General features: G+C 43.3%; 1 protein-coding gene across 1 annotated transcript in view; it reads right to left on the reverse strand.

The window, feature by feature from the left end:
- CRYBG1 (crystallin beta-gamma domain containing 1) overlaps positions 1-24,635 on the reverse strand; it is a 46,918-nt gene that overhangs the window by 4,972 nt on the left and 17,311 nt on the right. The window contains exons 7-18 of the mRNA XM_046005055.1: positions 20,127-20,253; positions 17,563-17,598; positions 16,621-16,775; positions 15,383-15,509; positions 15,148-15,293; positions 8,036-8,162; positions 7,798-7,830; positions 6,757-6,869; positions 5,122-5,251; positions 2,390-2,529; positions 1,296-1,419; positions 744-902 (exon numbers count right to left, since the gene is read on the reverse strand). Coding sequence (XP_045861011.1) covers positions 744-902; positions 1,296-1,419; positions 2,390-2,529; positions 5,122-5,251; positions 6,757-6,869; positions 7,798-7,830; positions 8,036-8,162; positions 15,148-15,293; positions 15,383-15,509; positions 16,621-16,775; positions 17,563-17,598; positions 20,127-20,253 — 1,417 coding nt within the window. The remainder of the gene's footprint in view (positions 1-743; positions 903-1,295; positions 1,420-2,389; positions 2,530-5,121; positions 5,252-6,756; positions 6,870-7,797; positions 7,831-8,035; positions 8,163-15,147; positions 15,294-15,382; positions 15,510-16,620; positions 16,776-17,562; positions 17,599-20,126; positions 20,254-24,635) is intronic.

Consider the following 24,635-nt stretch of genomic DNA (forward strand, 5'->3'; position numbering starts at 1 on the left):
TCTGTAGTTCAGCTGCTTCAGTTTCTCGTGCTTTCTTCTCTGCCTGTCTAAACACTACTTCTGTTTGCTGAAAGGATGATTCTCCCTCAAGCCCAAGAGACCCAATTAGCAGGTTGTGCTCACTTCCACAGGGCTGTATGCCTTCTGCTGACTCATGGGGCACCCAGTTTTAAGAAAAAACTGGGAGCAAACAGTCAAGCTCATAAAGTCAAGAAGGAGTTAAAAAGACTACTACAACAGAAGCACGAGCTTCTCTAATAAAGTCGTATACTGTATTCAACTTTACCAGGTCTTACATGGCAGGAGTGATGCAAGAGGGAGACAAGCCATTTTCCATTTTACAAGGTATGACCACTGGGCAATGGGCTGGGTTGTACACAGGGCTGTAGATCTTTGCCCTAGTCTGTCTGCGGGGTCCTCCAAAATAAACCAAGAGTGAATTGCATTTACAGTGCTGGGGCTTACTGAAATAAGCCATGATACGTAGATGAAGGACAAAGGGGAAAATAACACAGATAGTTCCTTCTAGTACTACATAAAAGAATCAGGTATGGATGTAAATGCTGTATCCTTGGTCAGCGCTAGATTTACCTCCCATTTCAAGTTCCTCAATTGGTTTTATCAGCTAAAAATATTTTCATGGAAAACTTCATTTATTTCCGAACGTGCTCCAGGAATTGTGAAATAGCATCTACTTGAAGAAAAAGACCATGGCAAACCCTTATCTAATCCTAAAAGCTCACCCTGCATTTGATGCATCCTTCTTGATAAATCCAAATCTGATCGTCGGCACCGACGTCCTCCATGACCTGTATTCGCAGAAGCTTCAGATCCTCCAAGTTTCCATTGGTGGACATGAACAGCCCCGTCGCTTTGTTTCGAAGTCGGAAATAAACTCGTTTCTGGAAGACAAAAGACCATGGCGTGGTCATATATAGGTAGCACCGTCGGGGGCACAGAGTAAGCACCGATAGCAGGAGGGGATCAGAGGGGACGCTGGACGAGGGATCACTGCTCCATCCTTCAGAGGCTTCAGGATTTTCTCAAGGAGTTTGTCAAAATTGCAAAGTGCCGGGTCCAGGGAGCGTGCGGACAGCCCACAGGCCGATGGTGTGGTGGCATTTCCGAAAGCCATCACCGCCTCTTAGCACCAGAAACAGAGCCCAAATCCAAAAATTCAGGGGATGGGGGGGTGGGGGTGATGGATTTATACTTAAACTAAAAAGTGGAGTTACATGTACAAAAAAAGAAAACGATTTCAGAGTACTCGAAACCTGGAGAGGGAAAACCCGTACCTGAACAAAAGGTCGTAGAGAACCTATTTGGCGACAGCCACTGAACTCGTACCAATTCGGGACTTCCGCTGGTGACAGTAGGAACTGCCGACCCCTGTAATTGCCATATTCGTAAGTAACCCATCTGGGGAGAAGAAAAACTGCAGTAAGTGGCAATATCCATTTGACATTTGGCCCTGATTGTATTTATTTTTACAGCGCTTCCCATTTTTACACTGAGCTTCATACCTTAAATATATCTTGGGGGAGAAAAGAAAACTGCCACATTTTCTAAAACACTTAAAGCACCCATTTCTTGGCAAGTAGGAAATTCTTGGTGCATGAGTATTTATGCCCAAAAGATCCACTCCTGAATAGAAAGAGGTAAGTTTTTCCCTCTCATAAGGCAATGAAATATGATCCTTTCCACAAGGCTGCCCTGTACTTCCTGTGAGGCTTTTGTTAAACATCTTCAGTTGTAATTTTTTTCAAGATTTTATTTATTTGAGAGAGCACTTGAAAGGGAGCGTGGGCAGAGGGAGAGGGAGAAGCAGACTCCTGCTGAGCAGGGAGCCCGACGCAAGACTCCATCCTGGGACCCCAGGATCTTGACCTTAGCCGCCGGCGGTTGCTTAAGCAGCTGAGCCACCCAGGCCCCCCTCCACACTGACCTTTAATCATTGTGCACAGTGGCCCCTCATCATTCCCAGGTAAAGGAAAATCCTGGCCCTTACTCCAAAGCCAAAGGACTCGATCTTTCAAAGGGATAAGAAAAATCAGCTCTCTTTCTTACTTGCTAAAAAAGTGCTCAGTATATTTACTGAGCACTGGTTTGCAAAGGATTCCCCTAGAAACTTGAGAGCAGCTAAAGACAAGGCCTTACCTTAAGTAAATTAAAAATCTGGATGAAGAGATAAAAACTACCTCACACATGGCTTTTCCCAATGGGAAAACTATACTATGAAGGTGCATAATTATTAACCCGTATAGAAAATAAGGGGATAAGATGTTAGATTTCAGCTTGCTTAAGGTAGCATAGGAGAGAAAGAAATATGACCAAATCTAATTTTAAAAATCAAATATTTTATTGTATAAAAAGTAGGTAACTCACTTACATGCCACCAATCACCTGAACAGAGCGTATCTGTGTGTTGAATCCCAGGGATCGGAGATTAACTACTTCTGCATTAAGTTCAATCTTTTTTCCTTTGAAGTCTTCTCTTTCAAAAAGAATAATTGTTGGTTCAGAAAATTCCTGTCGAGGAACAAAAATAGAGTTCCGTTACTCAGCTTTGATGATGATTCGAACTCATACAGAAATATCTTGTTCAGGAAAAATCACAAGATCTGACCAGGCTTAGCCTGTCCTGAAGTCCCTTTCCTCAGAGGTCTGGGTGTACCCGTACCCCACAGCTAAGGAGAGGAGGGACAGAGGGGCAGGAAGGTTCTCTACTGCATAGGTAATGGTGTTTTAAAGCGGGGGTGCGGGGGGACATATCCTAGGCACAAAGGAATGGGTCTTTGAGTCATCAACACTTGTAATTTATTTTAAATTTTGTCATTTTGGTGGGGGGATAAGGACGGGCTGGAGAACCATGTATGTAAGTGAGTGGTAAGGTCTAAGGTTGGTGGCGGTCTGGGGTCTAGCAGGACAGCGGCAATTACCTAATCAAGGAACCTTCCCCTCGTAAGCATTTTTCAAATGTCTTTTTTGTTTGTTTTAATTGTAAGACAACAGATTGTGTGTACTCGTGCTCCCAAGCTTTCCTGTAGGAATTATTTTTAGAAAGAGAGGGGAAAAAAAACAACAAAAAACCAGGTGGAAGTCCCATGTTCAAGCCATCATTCATTTGAAAGAGGACAAGGGCACAGAAGTCCACTGATTTTCAGAAAATGAAAAGCTGGCAGCTCATACTTGTTTTTCAAATTATAGACCCTTCTGACCCCAGTCTAAGCTCTAATGATAATAATCCTAAGATCATAAATAATACATCAAAAATCCCCTCCCTGCTTAAAGTTTTGTGGTCAGGGTGTGGCGACTCACGGCTTCATTTATGTGGATGTGCCCTGACGTGCACAGAGATTCCGTGGAGCAGTAAACCGAGCAGATGAGGGTGCAGAGGTGGTTTGTGCGGGGCGGGAATGAGGTTACAGAAAAACGCAGAAGGAAATGACAGGAGTAGCAGAAGTGGCCTGAGCACGCGTGCCAAGTACTAGGGGAAGGAAGGCATTTGAAAACTTGACAACTGAAATGGGTTTGTTTTGTTGTTTTTTAAATATGTATTTGGAGGTAGCTTTTAGAATTCTAGGCATGCTAAATATCCAAGTTTTCGATATTTGCTTATTTACAAGCTAATGCCATTCCATGGGTACTATTTTCACGTCTCAAGAAAGGTCAACATTTTAGTTATCTGAACAGGCAGGAAGGGAGGAGATCAAGCCATTTCGCGTATGTTCTCCTTTTAAAACTCAAGTCACCAAATACACGTGTTTAAAGCTTTTTAGGAGAGATCAGCTACCAAAAAAACAGACACCCCCGGACGTGAACATCTGAACATTATCTTGATGTTCTGTTCTACTGAATATTGCTTTGGCTACATAAAAATGAAAGATTTCTGTTCAAAAAGGGACACTATCAGCTGAACTAGCAACGTACGTGATGAACTGGGAGAAGACGTGATTGCAAGTCTCAAACAACAGAGTGCTAGATTTAAAAGCCACGAGGACCTTCTGCCACTCAGTAGCAACAACAAAAGATACAGGAGACTGAACAAGAGCTTGGCAAAGGGTGTAAAACAGGCAGTTCACCGAACAGAAACCCCAAATGACTAATTAGTGTAGGAGATGCCAGTCCACTAATAGTGAAACAACATAACGAGATGGTACTTTTTTGCCCAGTGTCTTCCAACCGACAGAAATGAGAGAATACCCAGTAATGGCAACGATGTAGAAAAAGGAACCCACAGCTCTGCTAGCAAAGATCTCAAGTAGTGGGATTTGACCGTACTTAGAGAAACTGCATATCCATGCAGGTGAAATCCAGCAAATCTACTCTTTTTAAATACACACGCCCAAGAGACTCTCACACAGGTCTATCGGGATATGTATGTGGGGGCGGGGAATAAGTATGTAAAATACGGTGATGAATACTTATACCAATTAGAATCAATAAACTAGATGTACATTCAGCATAATGGACAACTCTTAAAATTTAAGCATTGGGTTGCTTATAATGATCAGAACTATAGCATCACACCATATATAAACTAAAAGCCAATATACAGATTTATTTTTTAAAAAATCCATAAGAATATCCAAGCTGTATCCCAAGCACATCAGAATGGGTACTTATAAAGGAGAGAGGACTAGAAATAGGGATCAGGTACGCAAGGGAAAAAATACAAGACAGAAGAGGGGCCTTGAACTAACCCTGATGACTTTACCACAGCTGACTCAACACTCTACATCTGGAGTCTGAGAAAACAGCAAACCAAACGAGATCTGAAAACAGGGGTGCCTGGGGACTCAGTTGAGTGTCTGCCTTCGACTCAGGTCACGATCCCAGGGTGCTGGGATCAAGCCCCACATCGGTCTCCCTGCTCTCCCTCTGCCTCTGTGTGCTCTTTCCTTCTCTTGTTCTCTCTCAAATAAATAAAATCTTAAAAAATTTAAAAAAAAATTTAAAAAAAGATCTAAAAAGAGACCAAAAAGTTACTGGATGGAGAGTTCTACAGCAACTGTTTTCTCTGCCTCTGACTTTAAGTCCTAAGGAAGCCTAGATGCTGGTCTCCATCAGCTACGAGCGCCCCGCAGCCCTGTCACACTGTGGTCACACTGACATACTTACAACATCTATAAAACGAAGAGACTTGAAAGTCGCTCCGGGCAGGCATCCCATCGCAGAGAGACAAGGGTAGTGGCCTTCCTCCAACACGTACTGATTCCCGGAGAAATTTTCTCCATCATATGCAACCCAGCTAAAACAGGAAAAATCACACACATGTTCAACATGTACTTTGGATATTCTCTTCAAGAAGTCTGATTCTGAGAGGAAGCCTGCTAGAAAGCACAATGCATACGGCTGTTTTTCCCTCAAAAATACCTACACTTATTTACTGCTTTCCCTCTTGTTGCACATGGATCTCTTAAGAAGTCAGCTGTTAGTTTTGCATTTGGGAAATATATTTTTTTCCTCCACGAAATTACTCATGTTTTTCCCTGTGGACCTTCCACTATTCCTGGAGCCTCTCCTGGGGACCACCATTCCGTAGCCCTGAGTCCTCTCTCAATAATGCTTCAGCTGTCACGGCTAGTCCACCACCTGGATCTACAGGTTTCCTCCCCGAATTTCTCTCCTTTGTCCTCATTTCTGGCACCTCCATAGCGGGCCGCGAGTCGAAATACCACAGTGACTTAGACAAGTCATTCAGCCCCTGTGGGCCTCGGCATTGTCAGTGACGTGGTGATTCACCAGCTTCCCCAGATGAGCGGGGTTTTTTGTTCATTCTTTTAATCCAACAAATGCTTATCCAACTCATTATGTGTCAGGTACTTTTCCACTGCTGGCGACAGAAGCGGGGACAAAACACAGTCCCTGCTATCGTAAAGTTGACACCCTAGTGAGCTGAGACGGATGATAAGCGAACAGCCGGGGTGCGTATCTGCTCCTACTAAGTGCGGCCGGGCAGGGGCTGAAGGGGAACCGGAAGGGAGATGGAGGTGTGTGTGACCCACTGGAATTTTGCCGTAAATCTGTGCGCTCAAATGCAAACCCAGTGCAGGCTCTACTGTGCGGGGCTATGTGCAAGATGGTGGTGTTGAGACCGCAAACAACTAGGTGATTAATGGCACCATTACTAATATTATTATTATTAGACGTAATTCCTCCTCACCTGCACAGGTGGCTCCAAGGATTTCCCAACCAATTTCCCTTGACTTTGGGCTCCCCTCCTTCTAGGGCTTCTGTCAAACTGTTTCAGCAAGACACTTCGAGGTCACGGCCTTTCCCTTCTTGTGTTTCCTACGGCATCCGTCTAAACTTGTATGCTCGGGGGAGCCTTCACGACCTGGTCCCACCTTCTCTCCCTCCAGCTCTAGGGTGCTGCGTTCCCTGATCCCATACATACCAGCCCCACTCCAGCCATGCGCTGCCTGACAGAGTGCCTGTCTTACTCCGATCTACCTGTTAAAAAAAAAAAATCTACCTTGGGAGGCACCTTAGAGATTATCTAGAGTCCCGCCACAGGTGACAGGACAGGCAGGAGAGGAGAGAACCTGGTCTGAATCGCACTGGAGAGCAGCGTGGTGAGCCCATGCCCTCCGATACCCAGCGCTCAGATGCGGCAAGGTACAGGTTCGTACTAACACAGGCCTGTCTCGTTTGGTGCTTTTGCAGAATGCCAAGGTGTCCCTGAATGCTTGCCAATACACGAATTCTCACCTCTCCCGCGATCGGGCTCTGCCAGCCCACTGTTTGACTTACCAGCCTCCTAAAACTCTGCAAGACTTGGTGGAAAATGAATCGTCAATTTGACTGGTTGTTTCTTCAAACCCTTGACTGTGACCTTGAAACTGTGGTTCCGAAAACAACTGAATCTTTGAAAAAGTCAACAGAAAGACGTCCAATTATTCTCCTAAACACGTGAACTCGTTCAGCCTTTGAAATGATGCAAACGTGAGCTGTTAGCTCCTGTGACAATAAACTGCTAGGAATTTCATAAATCCTTTAATTTTCTACTTCTGCAGTAATGATCAATTAGAAATACTTTGGCTGCACCATTCACGTTGCTTTAACTCAGAGACATCAAAGGCCAGTCCGACAATAGAGGCGGGTTTCTATAGAACACCCTGTCGCGACAAGCTGTGAGGCATTTTAAAGCTTTATTGTGGCCAAAAGTAATTGTTCATCAGTTCTAACATTTACAAGAAATTATATTTTGGAAACATAGTATAGTTTTGCTCCCTCTCAATGGGAGATACTTGCTGACTTATTAGAAACTTGCGTATGCCAATAAAGGAGGCTACTGTGGTGTTTGCGCCTCTGTAATTAGGGCTGTCTGAACTCCGAACACGTCCATTAAAAAGCCTCAATAACAAATGTAACACCCCAGTTGAGGCAGTCAGCATTCAAAGGCTTGAGTGAGAGGCCATATAAGAGAGACCATATAAAATGTTTGTCTAATGCGGACACAGCAAAGACGAAAATTCGTTTTACTGTTTAGAATAAATACATGTGTTGTTTGAGATATTAATCTTAGTGTATTAATATAAACTGATCCAGCATAACGATATCAAATTGAACTTTATATCATAAGAGCATTTTATATGAAATATTTAGATATGGGTATGTGCTGTCAAGCACATAAAGGAAACCTAAATTTAATTTTAAAATACAATTATGCTTTCAGGTTTAAAAATGGGTGAAACTTAACAAAATGTCCCAAATGTCTCACATTTTACACATAACATCAGCTTTTCAGTGGAAGCCCCTAATTATAAAAAAAGAGATTATTTTTTAAGTTACCTGATTTCGTCTCCTTGGGCCAGTGAAAGAATCCTAAAAATTTTTAAAGGGAAGAGAGAAGGAAATGAGTAGAGCAGACACCTTGAAAAAGTTTTTTCTTCCAGATCATCAGCAATCACTGTTAAAAATAATCTCAGAATAGTTTCTACAGTGTTATGAATTACATGAACCAGGAGTACACATTAAGGAAATCCAGAATTCAGTTAAATATTCTCATATAAAAGTATTAACTCCTTACCAAACAAATGGGTTGAACAGAAGAGATCCTACAACTTTTGGCTCCCCAGTCTTCAAAACTGGTGTACAAGCCTTTATCCAGTATATACTGCTCTCCTGTGAAGTCAGGGTTCTCATAGGCTACCCAGCTAAAGAAACAATGACTTGTTAGAGTTCACAGTGTACAGGTATAATACAACTATCGAACCCACTTAGGAAAATACGTAACATAAGACACTTCCATTTGTTTGAATAATCAGTAGTCTCGATTTTTCTGATCCTCTGTTAGTCTTTTGGGAGACCTGTCTGTATGACAAATCAAAGTGACAAGGGAAAAGTATCCTTACCTGAACCTTTTAGCGTTCTCACTTACCAAATCCTATTCCCCAAGAAAGCTCCAGTGGGGATATTTGTCTGTATTTCTTTCTAATTCTGTTCTAAGGAAATAATCTGGACTTCCAAGAAGTACTTATAATATTCTCCTAGTAAGCAAGCAAGAGTTCTTTTTGTTATCAACATTAATATTTTTCCAGAAAGATTACAAGAAACTATGTCTCTATTATACAACAAACCACAGTGGGGAAAAAAAGCTGACAGAAGAAATCCTTTAAAAAAATACAGCTAGGGTATACTAAGGTCTAGAGAGGTGACAGACCCCAGGATACTGGGAAACTATAAGAAATTGGGCATTCCTGGGGAAAAGGAGACACGGGCAACGGGGAAGGGAATGAGGCTGGAAGGCAGAGGCAGAAATATGATACCTCTTTTACAAATCACAGTAATTTTCCTCTTTCGGTGAAAAACACATTCTTCAGGTTGGCAGGTATACACAGAGAGAGACCTCTCATGCTGTGTGCAGGAAGTTCAAACCCAGGGAAGTAGTGAACTACCCCTGAGTTTAAATATTATTTGAAACAATAAGGATGATTAATAATTATGTGACCTTCATGTTCTGTGTAATCATCTTTATGTATAAACACATCGGTCAAAGTTCAAGAGCTGGATAGCTTTATAAATATATTGCTTTCCTTTTTGCAAGGCCGTCACAACAGTTCAAGGATTATTTGGGTTATAAGTTTTGTTTCTTATGCAAACCATTATGATTTTTAGCCAAGTTGACTGTAAAGCAAAATTCTCCATATCCTGAGTGGATTTATGTCCATTTGCTTAATAAAAAATTGCTCCAAGTTTACCATTAAAAAACAAACAAACCAACAAACATACCAAAACATACCAAAAATACAGTAATTAAAATTTTATTGGGGACAGGATTTCTGACGTGACCTGACTATGTAGAGTAAGCAACAGTGAACGAACAGTCAGAAATACTAAACTCCTGGGATGTTTCCTCTCACCTTTCAAGTGATGTACATTCAGAGGATAATCAACAAAACCAACGTATGGATGCTGCTCCCCAGCCAAAGATAGCCTTTGAAAGTTTTTCAGTTGTGTTATATTCGAGAGATAACTCAGCATCTCCTCCTGAGTTCATTCACTGCCCTACTGATCCGCTCACAGCTGAAAGGACTAACACTATGTGCCTGTATATTCACTCAGAACTTTCCAAAATGCTTTCGCATCTCTGACCACAGTCAACCTAGGGAGGAGCAGGTCTTCCCATTTTACAGAATGGAAAAGCTAAAGACAGAAAAGTGAACTCACTGATTCTTCAACAAACACTGCCTGGTCATTTATCGTGTGCCAGGAACTAGAGGGCGGTAGGCATGCAAGGATGGAAGGGACAGTCCCTGCCCTTGAATTTACTGATGGCTGAGAAGTAGCACATGGAATTCTTTGCTGGTGTTTGTTCTGGCTGGGAAGTGGCTTGCTCAGGGTGACGCAGAGTGACACCACTGATTAGCTAGTGGCCAAGGATGGCTGGGCTCCAGACTGGGTCTCCTGAGGCTCCCCACTCTGTGTCATGACCCGAGCTGCCGCTTGTCAAGTCTCCTTTCATTTACTCTTGGGTTAAGCCATACTTAAAACAGTCCACACACTGCATAACGAACAGGGTATGATTTTACCTTCGAAAGGGCTGGACTTCAGACAAAATCTCAAATGCAGTCCCTATTAGGAAATGAACAGCAATCAAGGATAAAAAGAACACCGCGAAAGTCTCCAGCATCAAGGAGCTTAGGACAGCGAACGTCTGCACACACTCTCTGGCCGTCTGAACAGAGTAGCTGCTGGCAGGCCAGCCGGTCTGTTTTAGGAAACACAGCTCCCCCACGTCAGACCCTCATCAGCAACTTTTATAGCCTATTCTTAAACACTGTGAGGTCAGGAATTAGGAGACCTAGTTTCAGCTATGGTCATGACATTAGTATCCAGATAACTTCGAATGGGTCGCTTAACTTTTGCAAAAGGTCGTATTTTCATCATAGGTAAGGGGGTCCGCCAGGATCCCAGCACTGACATTGCATGGGGCTGTACAGCGTCTGGGAGCCTCAGGGGACAGCCTTTGACTTATGAAGAGAAGAGACACTCCAATGGGAGCATGGAATCCTGCCGCGTGGGGAGGGGTATCTGCGTGGTGGGGATACCGACAAAACCCAGGACTTTAAAAAAAAAAAAAGAAAGAAAGAAAGAAAAAGGAAAAGAAAAAAGAGGTTAAGCCGTATCATATCAAAGTATTCCTAGCAGTCTCCGCATCTGAAACAAGTTAAAGGAAAGCAGAGGATTCAAAGGCCTTTTTGCTTGATTGACTTCAAGGTTTGGAGGGAAAAAGGCTGTGAAGGGGGAGAGACGGACCACAGGAGAGAAGGCAGCTGAGTGAGCCTTGGAGGAAGCTTTATCTAGCATGTTTTATATGTATATATACATATAACTAACAAGTGAGAATACTCTATTTCCCTATAAAATAAAATAAATCACTTCTAAGGAAACACCCAACACATGAACCTAGCTAATTCATGGAGGTTGAAGCGAAAAAACCACTTATGAAGATGTTACTTGAACTGACAGTCATGCTGTTTTCCTTCAGAGCTGTAGCCCCCGCTGAATCACCCACGAAGAGGAGGGGAAAAATAAAACCCCAACACCCAGACCTGAGATTCTCCCTTGTATCTGTAACTTCTACTTGAGACTTGTAAGAAGAAAATTCCTTACTGTCCTTGCCTCAACATATTCTGTCTACGTGAATCAACACCTCCCTGTTTACAAGGCAGGAGGGGGCGGTGGGCTGAGAGCGAGTACGTGTACCGGCAGGTCCCAGCCTGGTGGAGTCACTGCTCAGAACTCCCGGGTGGCAGGGCGAACTGGCCCTTCCGTGGCAGAGAAAAGGAAAAAGAAATTAAAATGATGGCACTTTAATTTTCTTAGCTGGACTCTGGACATAATTCCTTTTGTTCTCGGTTTTAAAAAAAACGAGCCCAGTTTCCACCATGTGAACAAGAACGTAACACAGAACTTGAAATGCCTTAGGAGGAGCTGCGAGAGGGAGTTTCTTCTGATGTTGCGGTAAGAAAGGGAATGCGGTGCCCAAAGCTTCCGTGGCTGGATTCACGAGCATCCCTCCTGAAGGCTGGGCTCTGTTTCTGAGCTAAAAATGAGTTTACCACCCAGGGATTGTGTTACCCATGTGACAGTGAATCTCCTGGGAGAGAGCCTGAGCAGGAATCTTAAAAAAGTTTCTGAAAAGATTTTGCGTTCCATACTGAGAAATGAAGACCCAAACTAAAATTCTTATTTGCCAAGAAGAATAAAGTCATTAAAATCACTTTTCTTTGAAACTATTAAAAACAAACAGGCTGGATCCTCCCTCGTGTTGGCACACCTCGAGCTATCTACCTCAGGAGGCCCAGGTCCGTTGCCGCCTCGTCAGCCACAGTCTTCCCTGCACACAACCTGGAAATCAATCTCTCTCTGCTCAGTATAATCTCTAGGTCTCTTGTAGCTATGATTATGTTTTATATGGATACTGTAACTTCTGTGAGAACTTAATGGAATGCTTTGCATGTAACTGACCTCAATCAATATTTGTCAGATAACCAACGAAATGAACTACGAGGAAGCAGCTGGCCCTGGTGAATACAGAAGCCCTTCCACAACCGCAGAATTTAAAAGGAAGTGGTGTTGGGGGTGATGTGTGCACACCTCCCTTCCACTTCCCCTACACCACAACTCAACTGCTATCACCAGAAAAAGGCCCAAGCCAGGAAATACAACAGAAATGACTAAAAATAGAAACCTATAAAAGCAACATTTATAAAGGAAGCTAATTTCAAGTAAACAAAGGCTGGGTTTAAAAAAAAAAAAAAAAAAGACTGGCTCTGGGCATGATTCTACCTGTTGTAACAGCAAAATCTACAAAAATGCCCTAAGGGAATTCTACCCAGCATCCTTTGCTTCCTCTGCTAGGACGCATGACTGGACTCTGACTAATGGAACCAACACACCTGGTGAGTACCAAAGTGTACAACTGTTTTTCCAGACTGAACTGGTCATTATTTTCCTCGTAAGTAATTAACTTTAAAGGCAATCCAGAATACTACGAGCCATGGCAACATTTCAGATGACTGTAAAATGTTAGGGAGTCATAGCAGGACCTGGTAGAGGGCATGTCCTGCTAGGAATGAAGACCCAGAAGTCCCGGATGTTACCCTGTCAAGATGGCACCACAAGCAACAGCCTACACAAGGATTTGGCGAATGTGACTCATAGGAAAACATTACACTGTAGACACATCTCAGATATCCAGGGATCCTCTGGGAGGCACCCAGAATACAACAGAATTGAGATTAGAATGATCCAGATAGCCTATGTTACTCATGACATACAAAAACCTAGCATCCAAGGCGCCTGGGTGGCTCAGTGGATAAAAGCCTCTACCTTCAGCTCAGGTCAAGATCCCAGGGTCCTGGGATGGAGCCCCACATCGGGCTCTCTGCTCTGCAGGGAGCCTGCTTCCTCCGCTCTCTCTGCCTGCCTCTCTGCCTAGTTGTGATTTCTCTCTGTCAAATAAATAAAATATTTAAAAAAAAAAAACAACTAGCATCCAATATTTGCAACAGAACCCATATCAAATAATTTCATCTAATTATTTAAGAAACTCTCATTTATAACAAATTCTGATATCAACCTGGATCATAAGGATCATTGTTTAACTTCTTTTAATAGACATGTATTTTGCCCATCCAGTATCTGTCCCCATTTTTTCTGACATTCCTGGGGAACAACTCACTCCAATCATATATTAAGTGGTGCTTCTGGGACAGGCCCTACCCCGCTCTGAGACTGGGCACATCACACAGATCCAGTCGTCTCCTCGACTCCAGAGATTGGTTCAGGCAGGTACACATGACCCAAGCTGAGAGAATCAAAGTCAAACCTGGAACTCTCCTGAGAAAGAGACGCTCTTTCTGCTGGACACCGTGAGAAGAACAAAAAGCCAATGATGCTGCCACAGGCCACCAGATGTAAGTGGCCTGCCTCAAACAAAGCCAGCATGGGAAAAAAGCCCAGTCAAGAGACAGAGAGCAAGTTCTAATGACAGTGTCTAAACCTGACATCCAGCCATGACTGAAGCAAAAATCTTTTCCAGGAATTTTAGGTTATATAGTCTGATAAACTGCATTTTAGGTTGGCCTGCAGTCATGTATATCCTGAAGGATCTTGACTGATCATCTTCCAATAAAAGCTTACCTGAGCAATAATAAAGCATTCAATTGCTAACTCCAGCTACACTGAAATAGTAACTTTTATGTCAAAATAATAGTGAAGAAATAAAATGGAGCAGATGTAGGGTGTAGGGGCTCAGGGCAAGCCACCCCCAAAATGACCACAATGGCATTTCGATTATTTCAAAGTAAAGTTACTTAGAAAACAACCTGTGCTAGGGGCGCCTGGGTGGCTCAGAGGGTTAAAGCCTCTGCCTTCAGCTTGGGTCATGATCCCAGGGTCCTGGGATCGAGCCCCACATCGGGCTCTCTGCGCAGTGGGGAGCCTGCTTCCCCCCCCACCCCTGCCTGCCTTTGCCTACTTGTGATCTCTGTCAAATAAATAAAATCTTAAAAAAAAAAAGATTTAATTAAAAAAAAAAAAAAAGAAAAGAAACAACCTGTGCTAAAAGGACTCTCAGACCCTCCTCTGCCTTTCAGAAAATAGGAAAAAATCTCCCATGTGAAAGTTACCCTCCTTGTACCCAGGTGAAAACACACTCTCATCACCAGAGACAGGGAATTTAGAGCTGAGAAGGCTGTATGACCTGAGAAGGCTGTATGAACAAACCCTGTTACTTTTTACTACTTTAGCCCAAATTCTGTTTAGAATTTATTACTAATCGAAGCTTCCAAACAAGTTTTATCCTGTCAATTCCTAACAAATGTATTGTGTCTAAAATATATAAAAACTGCCTGCCCTGTTTATTTCTTTAAGTCTCAATTTCATTATCGGACCTCCATGAGCATTGTAATTAACTTTGGTGCTTTTTAATATTTTTCTCTTGTTCATCTATCTTATGTCAATTTAATTCCTTAGACCAGCTAGAAGAATCTTTTTTTTTTTTTAAAGACTTTATTTATTTATTTGACAGAGATCATGAGTAGGCAGAGAGGCAGGCAGAGAGAGAGAGAGGAGGAAGCAGGCTCCCTGCTGAGCAGAGAGCCCGATGTGGGGCTCGATCCCAGGACTCTGAGATCATGACCTGAGCCGAAGGCAGAGGGGTTAACCCACTGAGCTACCCAGGTGCCCCCAGCTAGAAGAATCTTGATGGGTAAGAGAAAATTCTTCCTCCCCTGCAAGGACATAGAACAATTGAATGGGACTTTATCCCAAATTCAGTTTTCTAGTATTAGATGATTATTTTTTATTTGATTCCTAGCATAAGAAATCCAGGAGATCTTACCATGCAGACTGATAAGGGAAGTAGACCTGTGGACTTCTATCATGAAACCCCCAAGTCTATGGTCTACTGCAATGTGATATTATACATAAAAAAAAGACTATATGAGAAAGATTTTAAAAAGCAGTTATGAAAATACGTAGCAGTACGTATTAAATGACTGATTTCATATGTAGCTATTGACATGCTTATTTACTGAGTGTCTACACCTACTCTGTGTCAGAGACACGATCAGTTTAATACAACCCAAGGTAAAAAAGTGTTTAAAATCCCGACTGGGTCATTTCACTTACACTCCACTCAGTACATTAATAGACTGTGTCTTCAATCCATATCCGGTCTCCTTTAAGTTAGAAACAATTCCTAATACGTCAATACTGGAACCTTTGGATCCAAAGTTTTTTTCACTGTACATTATCATATGAGCATTTGAAAAATCCTGTTAAGAAAAAAATTCAAAATTCAAAGGCTAGCCATTCATCATTCAAAAAAGATCAAGTATTATCTATTAGCTTTTCTTTAACTTACACCTAATATAGGCCGTAAAGACTGAAGTTCTCCATTGTAACCTCCCCAATCTTTCCAGTCCTTGTACTCTCCTTCTTCAAGCAGATACTGATGACCTGTAAATCCAGGCTTCTCATAAGCAACCCAACTGCAACAGAAAGAACATGAAGGAGTAGTAGTTTTCATCAGTGCTAAAAGTGTTCCCATGTATGTACGTTTCATTAACAAATACTGACAGTTGTGAAGCTAGACAGAGACTCATGCCCTATGACTATTGGAATTATTCTCTAAAATTTAAGAGACTAATGGAATGGCCCCCTAAAGAACAACATAAGAGGGGTGCCTGGGTGACTCAGTGGGTTAAAGCCTCTGCCTTCAGCTCAGGTCATAATCCCAGCCTCCTGGGATAGAGCCCAGCATTGGGCTCTCTGCTCAGCAGGGAGCCTGCTTCCCTTCCTCTCTCTGCCTGCCTCTCTGCCTACTTGTGATCTCTGTTTGTCAAATAAATAAATAAATTTTTTTTTAAAAAAAGAACAACATAAGAAATATATATCAATGTTCTATAAAGGGGTAGAGGGAGTGTGTGTGTTTAACAAGAACAGACTCAAAAGAACTTCAGCAGGAGCCCCTGAGTGGCTCAGTCAGTTAAGCATCTGACTCTTGATTTCAACTCAGGTCATGGTCTTAGGGTTTGGGGATCAAGCCCTGCATTGAGCTCTGTGCTCCGTGGGGAGTCTGTTGGAGAGTCTCTCTCTCTCCCCCCCTTCGCCCCTCTCCCCACTCACGTGCCGTCTTTCTCTCTCAAATAAATAAGTAAATCTAAAAAAAAATAACTTCAGCAAATAAAACTGGATAAACTTTCTTCAGTGGCTAATTAAAATACTTTTGCCTATTTATAAGACCACTTTCAGTGTACGCTTCTAAAGGAAATATGTAAGACTTATAAAGTGTAGAATATCATTAAAAAATAGAAAGTAAACTAACAGTTCAATTGCTTGGAGCATCATATTAATAAACAAGATGTAGATTTGATCAGTGTGGGCCAATTTATTAGTCTTTCTCAGCTGACTGGCCCCAAACCAGCCCTTTGAACCACTGTGTCAAATCTAGGTCCCAGCTGGCTGAGAATATGTTTGAAATTCACTCTACCAGCTATCTGGAATGGTTTTTGGTGGGGGTGGAGTGGGGAGGGAGAGACGTGTGTATTAGTTTACTAAAGGGTAAAAAAGAAACCCCTCCAGTTACCCCCAACTACTCACATTCCTCTCAGCACTTTCATGGAGCCCACGGATGTGAACGGCAAACTGTCATCTGTCTTCTCTTCTGTTTCATCCGCTTCCGCGATAAAACTGCACATTTCTGTTTCTAATTCCATACATTTTCCTTCAAAGAAAGGCTTTTCATAAATAACTACCTATAATAGAAATGAGACAGACCAGTAATTGTAACAAGTTAAATGTCTCAACAGCTGAACATTCAATCAGTCATGTAACGTCATATCACTAAGTCCTAGAACACAAAACTTTCTGATCATAGTTTTTTAAATTAACTAAATAGTAGTATCATCATTTTAAAACTCTGAATTTTTTTTCCTGATGTGGTACAGCCCAAAGTCAGGTTCAAAAGGCAGTTTATAAATAACTGATTTTAAAAAATTGGTTTGGTTCGATGGCTACAACCGATATTTAGAAATTTGCTTAGGACACACTGAGCAGCCAGAGGATCCTACGTTGCTTTAAAAATGAAATACAGGAATGCCTGACTGGATTCACTGGTAGGAGCATGCAACTCTTAACCTCAGGGTCATGAGTTCAAGCCCCACACTGGGTGTGGAGCCTGCTTAAAAAAAAAGAAAATAAAATAAATGTGTCATAAATGCACAAAGTAGAAATAGCAGAAAGGGAGATCTTGTCTTGAGAACTCAGTTTTTATCCTGGCTAACCGGCAAGCAGCAACTGGCCCGCAATTAGTAAATACAGCCACAAATTATAAACCAAACACAACGATGAACCTTTTAAGCCATGGCCACACATCCTGGGAGGGATTATTAGTGCCATTAAGCTCATGTCCCAGTCGAAGGGACGGCATGTGTCAGTTGGGATGACGTCCTTCAGCTGCAGTTAACATCTGAGGAAATGTAAAATCATATGATCTTCATGGGGATGGAATGGGAATCAAACTTTTAAAAGAAACATCTTTACCTTGGGATCTGTAGGGAATTCAACTTTACGTCCGCCCTTAAAAGAAAAATAATATGGTCAGAAACACAGCTCTTGGTGGAGAGAATCCTGTTTCATATGACCCAGGGCAGCGGGTGGTCAGCGGCCGGCCTCCCAGCCTCTGGCATAAGTGAGGAGGCGACGGTTCTGACGTCCCGACGATGCGGAGGGAGAATGGGGGAGGCCGTGTGGAGCTGAGGTGGTCTATAAGCTGGATGCGTGGTGGGTTTGTTTTTTAACCCAATGAGTTATGTTTTTTGGGTTTTTTTCCCATTCAGAAAATGTCTCATGGAAATTCATCTCTCTCATTTCCCTTAAAAAGCAGTCCTAAGATCGGACAGCCCTGGACACAAGTTCTTGGTGGCAGCCCCCCCACCAACAACCCCCCCCCGCCTCCGTGCCGTCCTGCGCCTTGCACGGACTAGCTCTCTACTGGGCTCCCGCTCCAGCCAGGACTTGCGCAGACTTGGCCGATCTCCACTCCTCCCTCAGTTCAACTCCCTGCCGTCCTCATTCGAGGCTGTTTGCTGCCTGGCCTCTGGAGGCACGGGATTCTGCAACCCAGGGCTTACAACATCTTTGAGTTCACACAAGTTCACTCTAGGGTCTGGAGGACTCTTGAAATAATTCGATGAGCTGCTGGCTAGAACTTACACTAGCCCAAGGAATGGTCTGTGGGGTTGGTTATACTTTTAAAACAAAGTTGCTGTAAATCACCAAAAAACTCACGGAGAAGAAGCCACAGAAAAAGCTATTATGACACCAAGATAAACGGGGTAAGAGTTAAAATCGGCAGTGGGAAAGTCAGAAGAATATTTTCCACCAATACAGAACGGTTCTTGCTTTCTTTTTTTTTTTAAGTGCAGCCGGAGGTGCTCACATGCACCAAATGAACTGTAATTATAAAGGAACGTTGCTGATTTTATCAACAAACCGGAGCTGAGCCAACCAAGTGCAGTATCCCCCCATTATCTGCATTTCACTTTCCAGGTTGTTACCCGCGGTCAGTCACAGTCTGGAAGCAGAGGCTCCTCCTCCTGACTCAAAGTCAGAAGGTCAGGGGTAGCCTAACTCTGCGTCAGGACGCCCACGCCCCTCACCTCGCTTCACCTCGCCAGGCAGGCACTTTACATCTCGCGGCGTCCCAGGAAGGGCGATTAGAGTACAGTAAGATGTTCTGAGAGAGGGACCATGCTCACACGACTTAAACTACAGTGTATTGTTTACTTGTTCTATTTTATTATTACTGTTCATCTTTTACTGTGCCTGATTTATAAACTAGATTATAATAAATGTATAATTTAATTTCTAAATTAAACTTTATCATATACGTATAGGAAAGAGACATAGTATATATAGGGTTTCGTGCCATCCATGATTTCAGGCACCCACTGAGGGTCTTGGAAAATATCCTCTGTGGATGGGGCCAAAGGGGGACTAAGTGTACTAATAAGCACCCATTTCAAAAGTATCTTTTTCCAATGCCCTAAACGTCACAGCTTTGTATATCACTTGAAACAGTCCTCAAAACCTAGGACAATTGTTTAAATATTCACAAAACAAGCTGAACTTCGTTCTTTGCAAGTGAATTTTAGAAACGAATCATTTATAATGAAAAAGTCATTTATAATGCAAATGAGTTTTGCATGAAGACCAGCAAACACGGAGGGAGGCAATGAACCACCGGCTTTAGAAGGAGGTAAAGATAAAAATCATCTCCATGACTTTCTAATTTGTTTCAAACTGACTCTAGAAAATAGCCACAAAGTGCAATTTCAGAAGCACGACTGTAACAAGAGCCTCCCTCTTGCCACGGGTAGTTAGCGAGCACCTGCTACCGTACCTGTACCGCGCATACTGTGCTCCCCACGGGGGACAAGACTGAGCAAGGCTTAGAGTTTAGCAGGAGAGACAGAAGGAATGTGGCAAAAGACAGGGGCAGGGTGGAGAGGAAGCAGAGGCAGATGCTGGGGAGGACAATAGTCACACATCCTGTCCCAGGGCTCCCAACGCTGCCCCCCCTCCAACAGCTTCTGATTGCCACAGCTGGGCTCGTGCCCACTTGCCTTGGCCGTCCCAGCTCCGCCCGGGTTCGCGCAGAACATTCCCTGACATCTCCATCTAGTGCAGCCTGCATGGTTTTTAAGACCCAACTTGATGGAGCATGAAGATTTCCTAATCGCATCATTCACATCACCTCCAAGGTGGACTTTACCTGTCCTTCCTGTTTTTCCACCAGGTTTAGTTCTTCACTGTCTTCACTTCCTAAACCTGCCCGGGGCTGCAGCTCTGTGCACCGAGTGTGGCTCTGCAAGGCTGAAAATGCCTTGAAGGCAGACAACATGGGCTTATCCCCATTTTTTTTTCCCATCTAAAGCGTCCAGCAAGTCACCCTCTTATTTCCTCCAGCAAGAGGATCCATCTGCTACAGATCTGTGTTTTCACAAGTCTGGTTTTATTGCTTCCAAGTCCCAGCCTGTGAACTACCAACGTCAAGCTGACAAAGAATCAGACTCCAAGAACGTTTTGTTAGATTTCATTTTTACCATTTTCAGAGGCCGCATGGATCCAATGTACGCTTCTTCTGTGTCCCAGAAGGACAGGTCGGGGTATTCACCAGGTTCCAGGACAAAAGGCATACCTTGAAATCCAGGTTCTTCATAAATCAGCCACCTAAGTAAGCACCAAGGAAGAAAAGAGAGGGCTCATCATTTATTTCCAGGGCACACAGGACCCCACCGAGAAGAAAGGGAAGGAAGGGGACGATGTGTATCTGGGCATGTATGGTTGCACTCGGATATCAGAGCAACCTTAGATTCAAGGAGAATGTGCCCTTATATGCTCCTCTTCTTGGGCTTTTACTTGTCCCCTTGCGGTTTTGTCCAGTTAATTTTAACTTATATGATGAATCTCTTCAAAGCCTAAATGTCCCTATCACTTCAAGTCAAAGCAATAGCTACTTTGTAGCGCTCTATGTATTTAGAGAGGCCATAGCCAGGAAACTCAAACTTTATTTTATTTTTAAAGATTTTATTTATTTGACAGAGAGAGACACAGGGAGAGAGGGAACCCAAGCAGGGGGACTGGGAGAGGGAGAAGCAGGCTTCCCGCCCAGCAGGGAGCCTAATGCGGGTCTCAATCCCAGGACCCTGGGATCATGACCTGAGCCGAAGGCAGACGCTTAACGCACTGAGCCACTCAGGCGCCCTCAAGCTTTGTTTTAAAATGTTTTAAAACAGCAACATCTCACTTGTAACCAAAGAATCAGATGTTCCACCTACTCATTTATCACCGTGCCCAAAACTAGTAACAGGTAACATGTCCCTAGCACTTACAAGGAATGCCACCCGGAATTTGATCCAGTCCATGCAACAGAGCTATGAGGAAGGAACACTACTGTCCCCATTTTACAGATGAAGTTAAGTAAATTGCCCAGGGCCACGCAGCTGCGAGTACCAGATCCAAGCTGACTACAGAGCCAGACTCCTACTCATTTTGGGGAGCACTTTTTCTCATTCCAAAAGTGCACATAATTTACGCTTTTTACGATGACTCAGGATCATCACTGGGAGTGTGACAATGCATGGTGGTCTCCTGGGGGCTTTGAAGGTCCGTAAGGCAGCTTGCTCCCAGGCCCAAAGCTTTTTGAGTTCTTGGATCTGATTTTTACGGCTTTTCAATACCACACCCTTTTATCAGGCTTGTCAGCTGTCACTTCCGCTGTGGTCAGAGAACAAGCAGCCCCGCCCTCCCTTCATGTGCTAGAAACCAGAACACCATGCCTGTTAGAACGGCCTTGAAACACTGTGCACAGTCTTTTCACTTTCTTAGTTCCCCCGGCGAGTTCTGGGAAGGGGAGGTTGTAGAGATGGGACCTCCACGTAAGGAAGGTACTACAACAGCCCCTTTATACACAAACACGGAACTCTTGGTGAGCACTTATCCTCTCCAATTCCTTGTTAATCTGGCCAAAGAGTCCTAGCTGGGGTATCCCATTATCCCCAGAACGCCGTGCCGAGAAGAAGGTGGCCATAAATAAAATCTTTTATCAACAAAATGGGTTTGATTCTCCCTCTTTGCCTTCTTCTTGCCAATTTTGGCCCAAGGCACATTTTGGGTGATGGGTTTTGTTAAAGATTCCCTTGGATAAGCCAGTAGCTTCTCCTGACTCACTAATTATACAGGGATTTACAATCAAAATCCTCCTGAAGACCTGTCCACACACACACACACACAAATGTTGACAGACTGAGTGGTATATGTGTGGGTTAATTCAAAACAAATTAGTCCACGTGGTTAGAAATCAGGGTACCAGTTAAACTGGGGGTAAGAGGATGGCAGGAGGAAGCACAAGTAAGGGAACTTCTGATACCGGCTGTCTTCGATTTCTTTTATTTTTTTTAAGATTTTATTTATTTATTTGACAGACAGAGATCACAAGCAGGCAGAGAGTCAGGTAGAGAGAGAGGGAGGAGGAAGCAGGCTCCCTGCTGAGCAGAGAGCCTGATGCAGGGCTCGATCCCAGAACCCCGAGATCATGACCTGAGCTGAAGGCAGAGGCTTTAACCCACTGAGCCACCCAGGCGCCCTGTCTTCTATTTCTTGATCTAGATGATGTTTACACTTCGCAAATTCACTCAGATGATACACTTATGATTTGCTGTGTACTTTTTTGTACAAATATTATCACACACGCTTCAGTAAAAAATTAAGGGGAAAAGGGCTTATCTTTTAACAAATAGCACTACAGTGCCCTAAACCACAAGAAAATGAAGGCTAAGAGTGTGGTCCTTTAGACCTCCTTAGGTTTGAGGCATAAAAATAGGGATGCGTTTCCCAGTTCTTAGAGCTCTAAGCTCTCACAGGCACACCGCACCTGGATTTCACACCCCAACTAATGGCAGTTCATCAGAAATGGTGCTACTGGGCTACGGAGCCAAGGGCTGTGGAGTCTGAGTCCTCACAAGTGAATGGGTGGCACTTTCTGTAAACTCAGCACCCGGCTCATAGGCGGGTGCTGGGGAGAATTGAGGGAGAGCTGAGCGCAGGACCACGTTCAGGAGGCCTTCCCTTCTACGGTCTGAGGTGAGGGCATTTATTCATCTGATACAAACATTTCACTTTTCTCGAAGCAGGTGATTTAGTCATGTAACATTTACAGAAGGGAGATAATCTGGGGCAAAGGGAAATTTGTCAAAAGACTGAACACAAATGGACACGCTGGAAAGGACGGTGTCCTCGATGAGCAGGAAGGAAACTCAAACCCACACTTATCAGTATTGGGTGGACTTTGGAATCTCAAAAGTCATCCACAGAGCATGATTCATTTTTCCCAAGTTCTAAGTCCCACAAGATACATTATTCACGAAGCCATCAGGAGAGGGGGAAACTATCTTCAGGCGGTGTTATTTCGGGTTCTAAAAGTCCTCCTATTTTCTCATGTACTTAGGTAATGAGCTCTTACCTACACTATGAATAAACAGTATAACTATAAAGTGTGCACTTTTTAAAAAAATGATAAAAAATACATATTATTTCAACAACGTCCCTTTGTATGTTTATAATGGCTATCTATATGTTGATTAAAAACTTCTGTAATTATTCTTTCAGAAGTGCCTTTTAGCCACACAAGAAACATCGATCTTCTCTTGTTCACTTATCCTCAAACAAACAGCGTTTCCAGCCGGACCCTCAGTCTTACTCTCCAGACACGGCTCCCTGGGAGTGCTGGCTATTTACAGAAACCAACTGGAGATGTGAAAGATTAAATTTAAATACGCCAGTTTGAGGTTGCTCTGAAGAGGGCGAGCTATGACTCTCAGAGGGGAAAATGTCCCTTTACAGTGGAGAGCTGTCGGAGGCACCAATTTTTTTTTTTTAATTTTTTCAGTTTAAATTCAATTAGCCAACATCGAGTACATCATTGGTTTCAGATGCAGTGTTCAAGGATTTGTCAGTTGTGTATGACACTCAGTGCTCATCACAGCACGTGCCGGAGGCCCCAGTTTAACCAAGCAACCCAACTCAGTACGGTTAATAGGAAGCCGGGTAGCACACACCGCCTTTCGTGACGCAACGTGACGATGTAGCACTACCCGGATGAAGGGTCCTTTCCACACCTGTATCTGATCGTGCCTCTAGACCTAACCCGTTGAATACAGAAAATTCAGGCAACACCGGGACAAGTTAAATGATATGAGGAAATGCTCAGAGACAAAACCAGATTGTGGTATATTCTCTAAAACATCTGACCTAAAATCTTGCAGGGGCAGAAGTGTAAAATTAAGGTATGGGAAAACCACAAAATTCCAGAGAGAGTTTATGGGTGTGGAGTTGGGGGGATGGGCCCAGGGCAGGCCACGCTGGGTGCCGCGCGCAGTGCTGGTAACGGTGAGGTCCTAAGTCAGGTGGCAGGCACACGGGGATCTGTCTTAGCACCAGGCTTCATCATTCACATATAGCTGCTTCTTCGGTATGTATCAAATACGTCACAATAAAATTGATCAAAGAACGTTTGGCTATTCAAAACTGTCCCTTGACTTCCAAATTTAAAATTGTGGAAATTCCTCATTTTCCCAAAAAGAATTTGACGAGCAATGCCCTTCTTGTGTGTATGTGTAGAAGAGTCTGACCCCCACTACGTAAGTAGGCCCTGGAACAAATCTAATGGAATCTAGCGGAGTCCCTCACATAGCGAAGACCTCTCAGCTACTGGTTCAGGGGATCGATGTGTCAAAAGAAGCAAAATGAACTCAGGTGTTTACTAGCAGTTGAATTCTCCCAACCCATCAAGACTCCCCTTGAAGATCTATAAAAGTACTAATGACTTGTTCCCAAAGCCAACCAACCAAGTTCAAGGACCCCAACTTGGAACTGACATCCAAACCAGCTTTCTGTTATTCCTAATGGTAACAGAAATGAATGGCCATGAAAAACCGGACACTGTGGCAGGTTTGTGACTGGCCCCTGTGAGAGGAGTTAAACTCACTGGAAAGGTAAGAGACGTTACTTAGGTGTAGCTCTTTATGCCTCGAAAGAGCCCAAGCCTGAGTCAT

The sequence above is a fragment of the Meles meles genome, chromosome 5, assembly GCF_922984935.1.
Source record: "Meles meles chromosome 5, mMelMel3.1 paternal haplotype, whole genome shotgun sequence".
In the NCBI taxonomy this organism is placed as follows: domain Eukaryota; kingdom Metazoa; phylum Chordata; class Mammalia; order Carnivora; family Mustelidae; genus Meles; species Meles meles.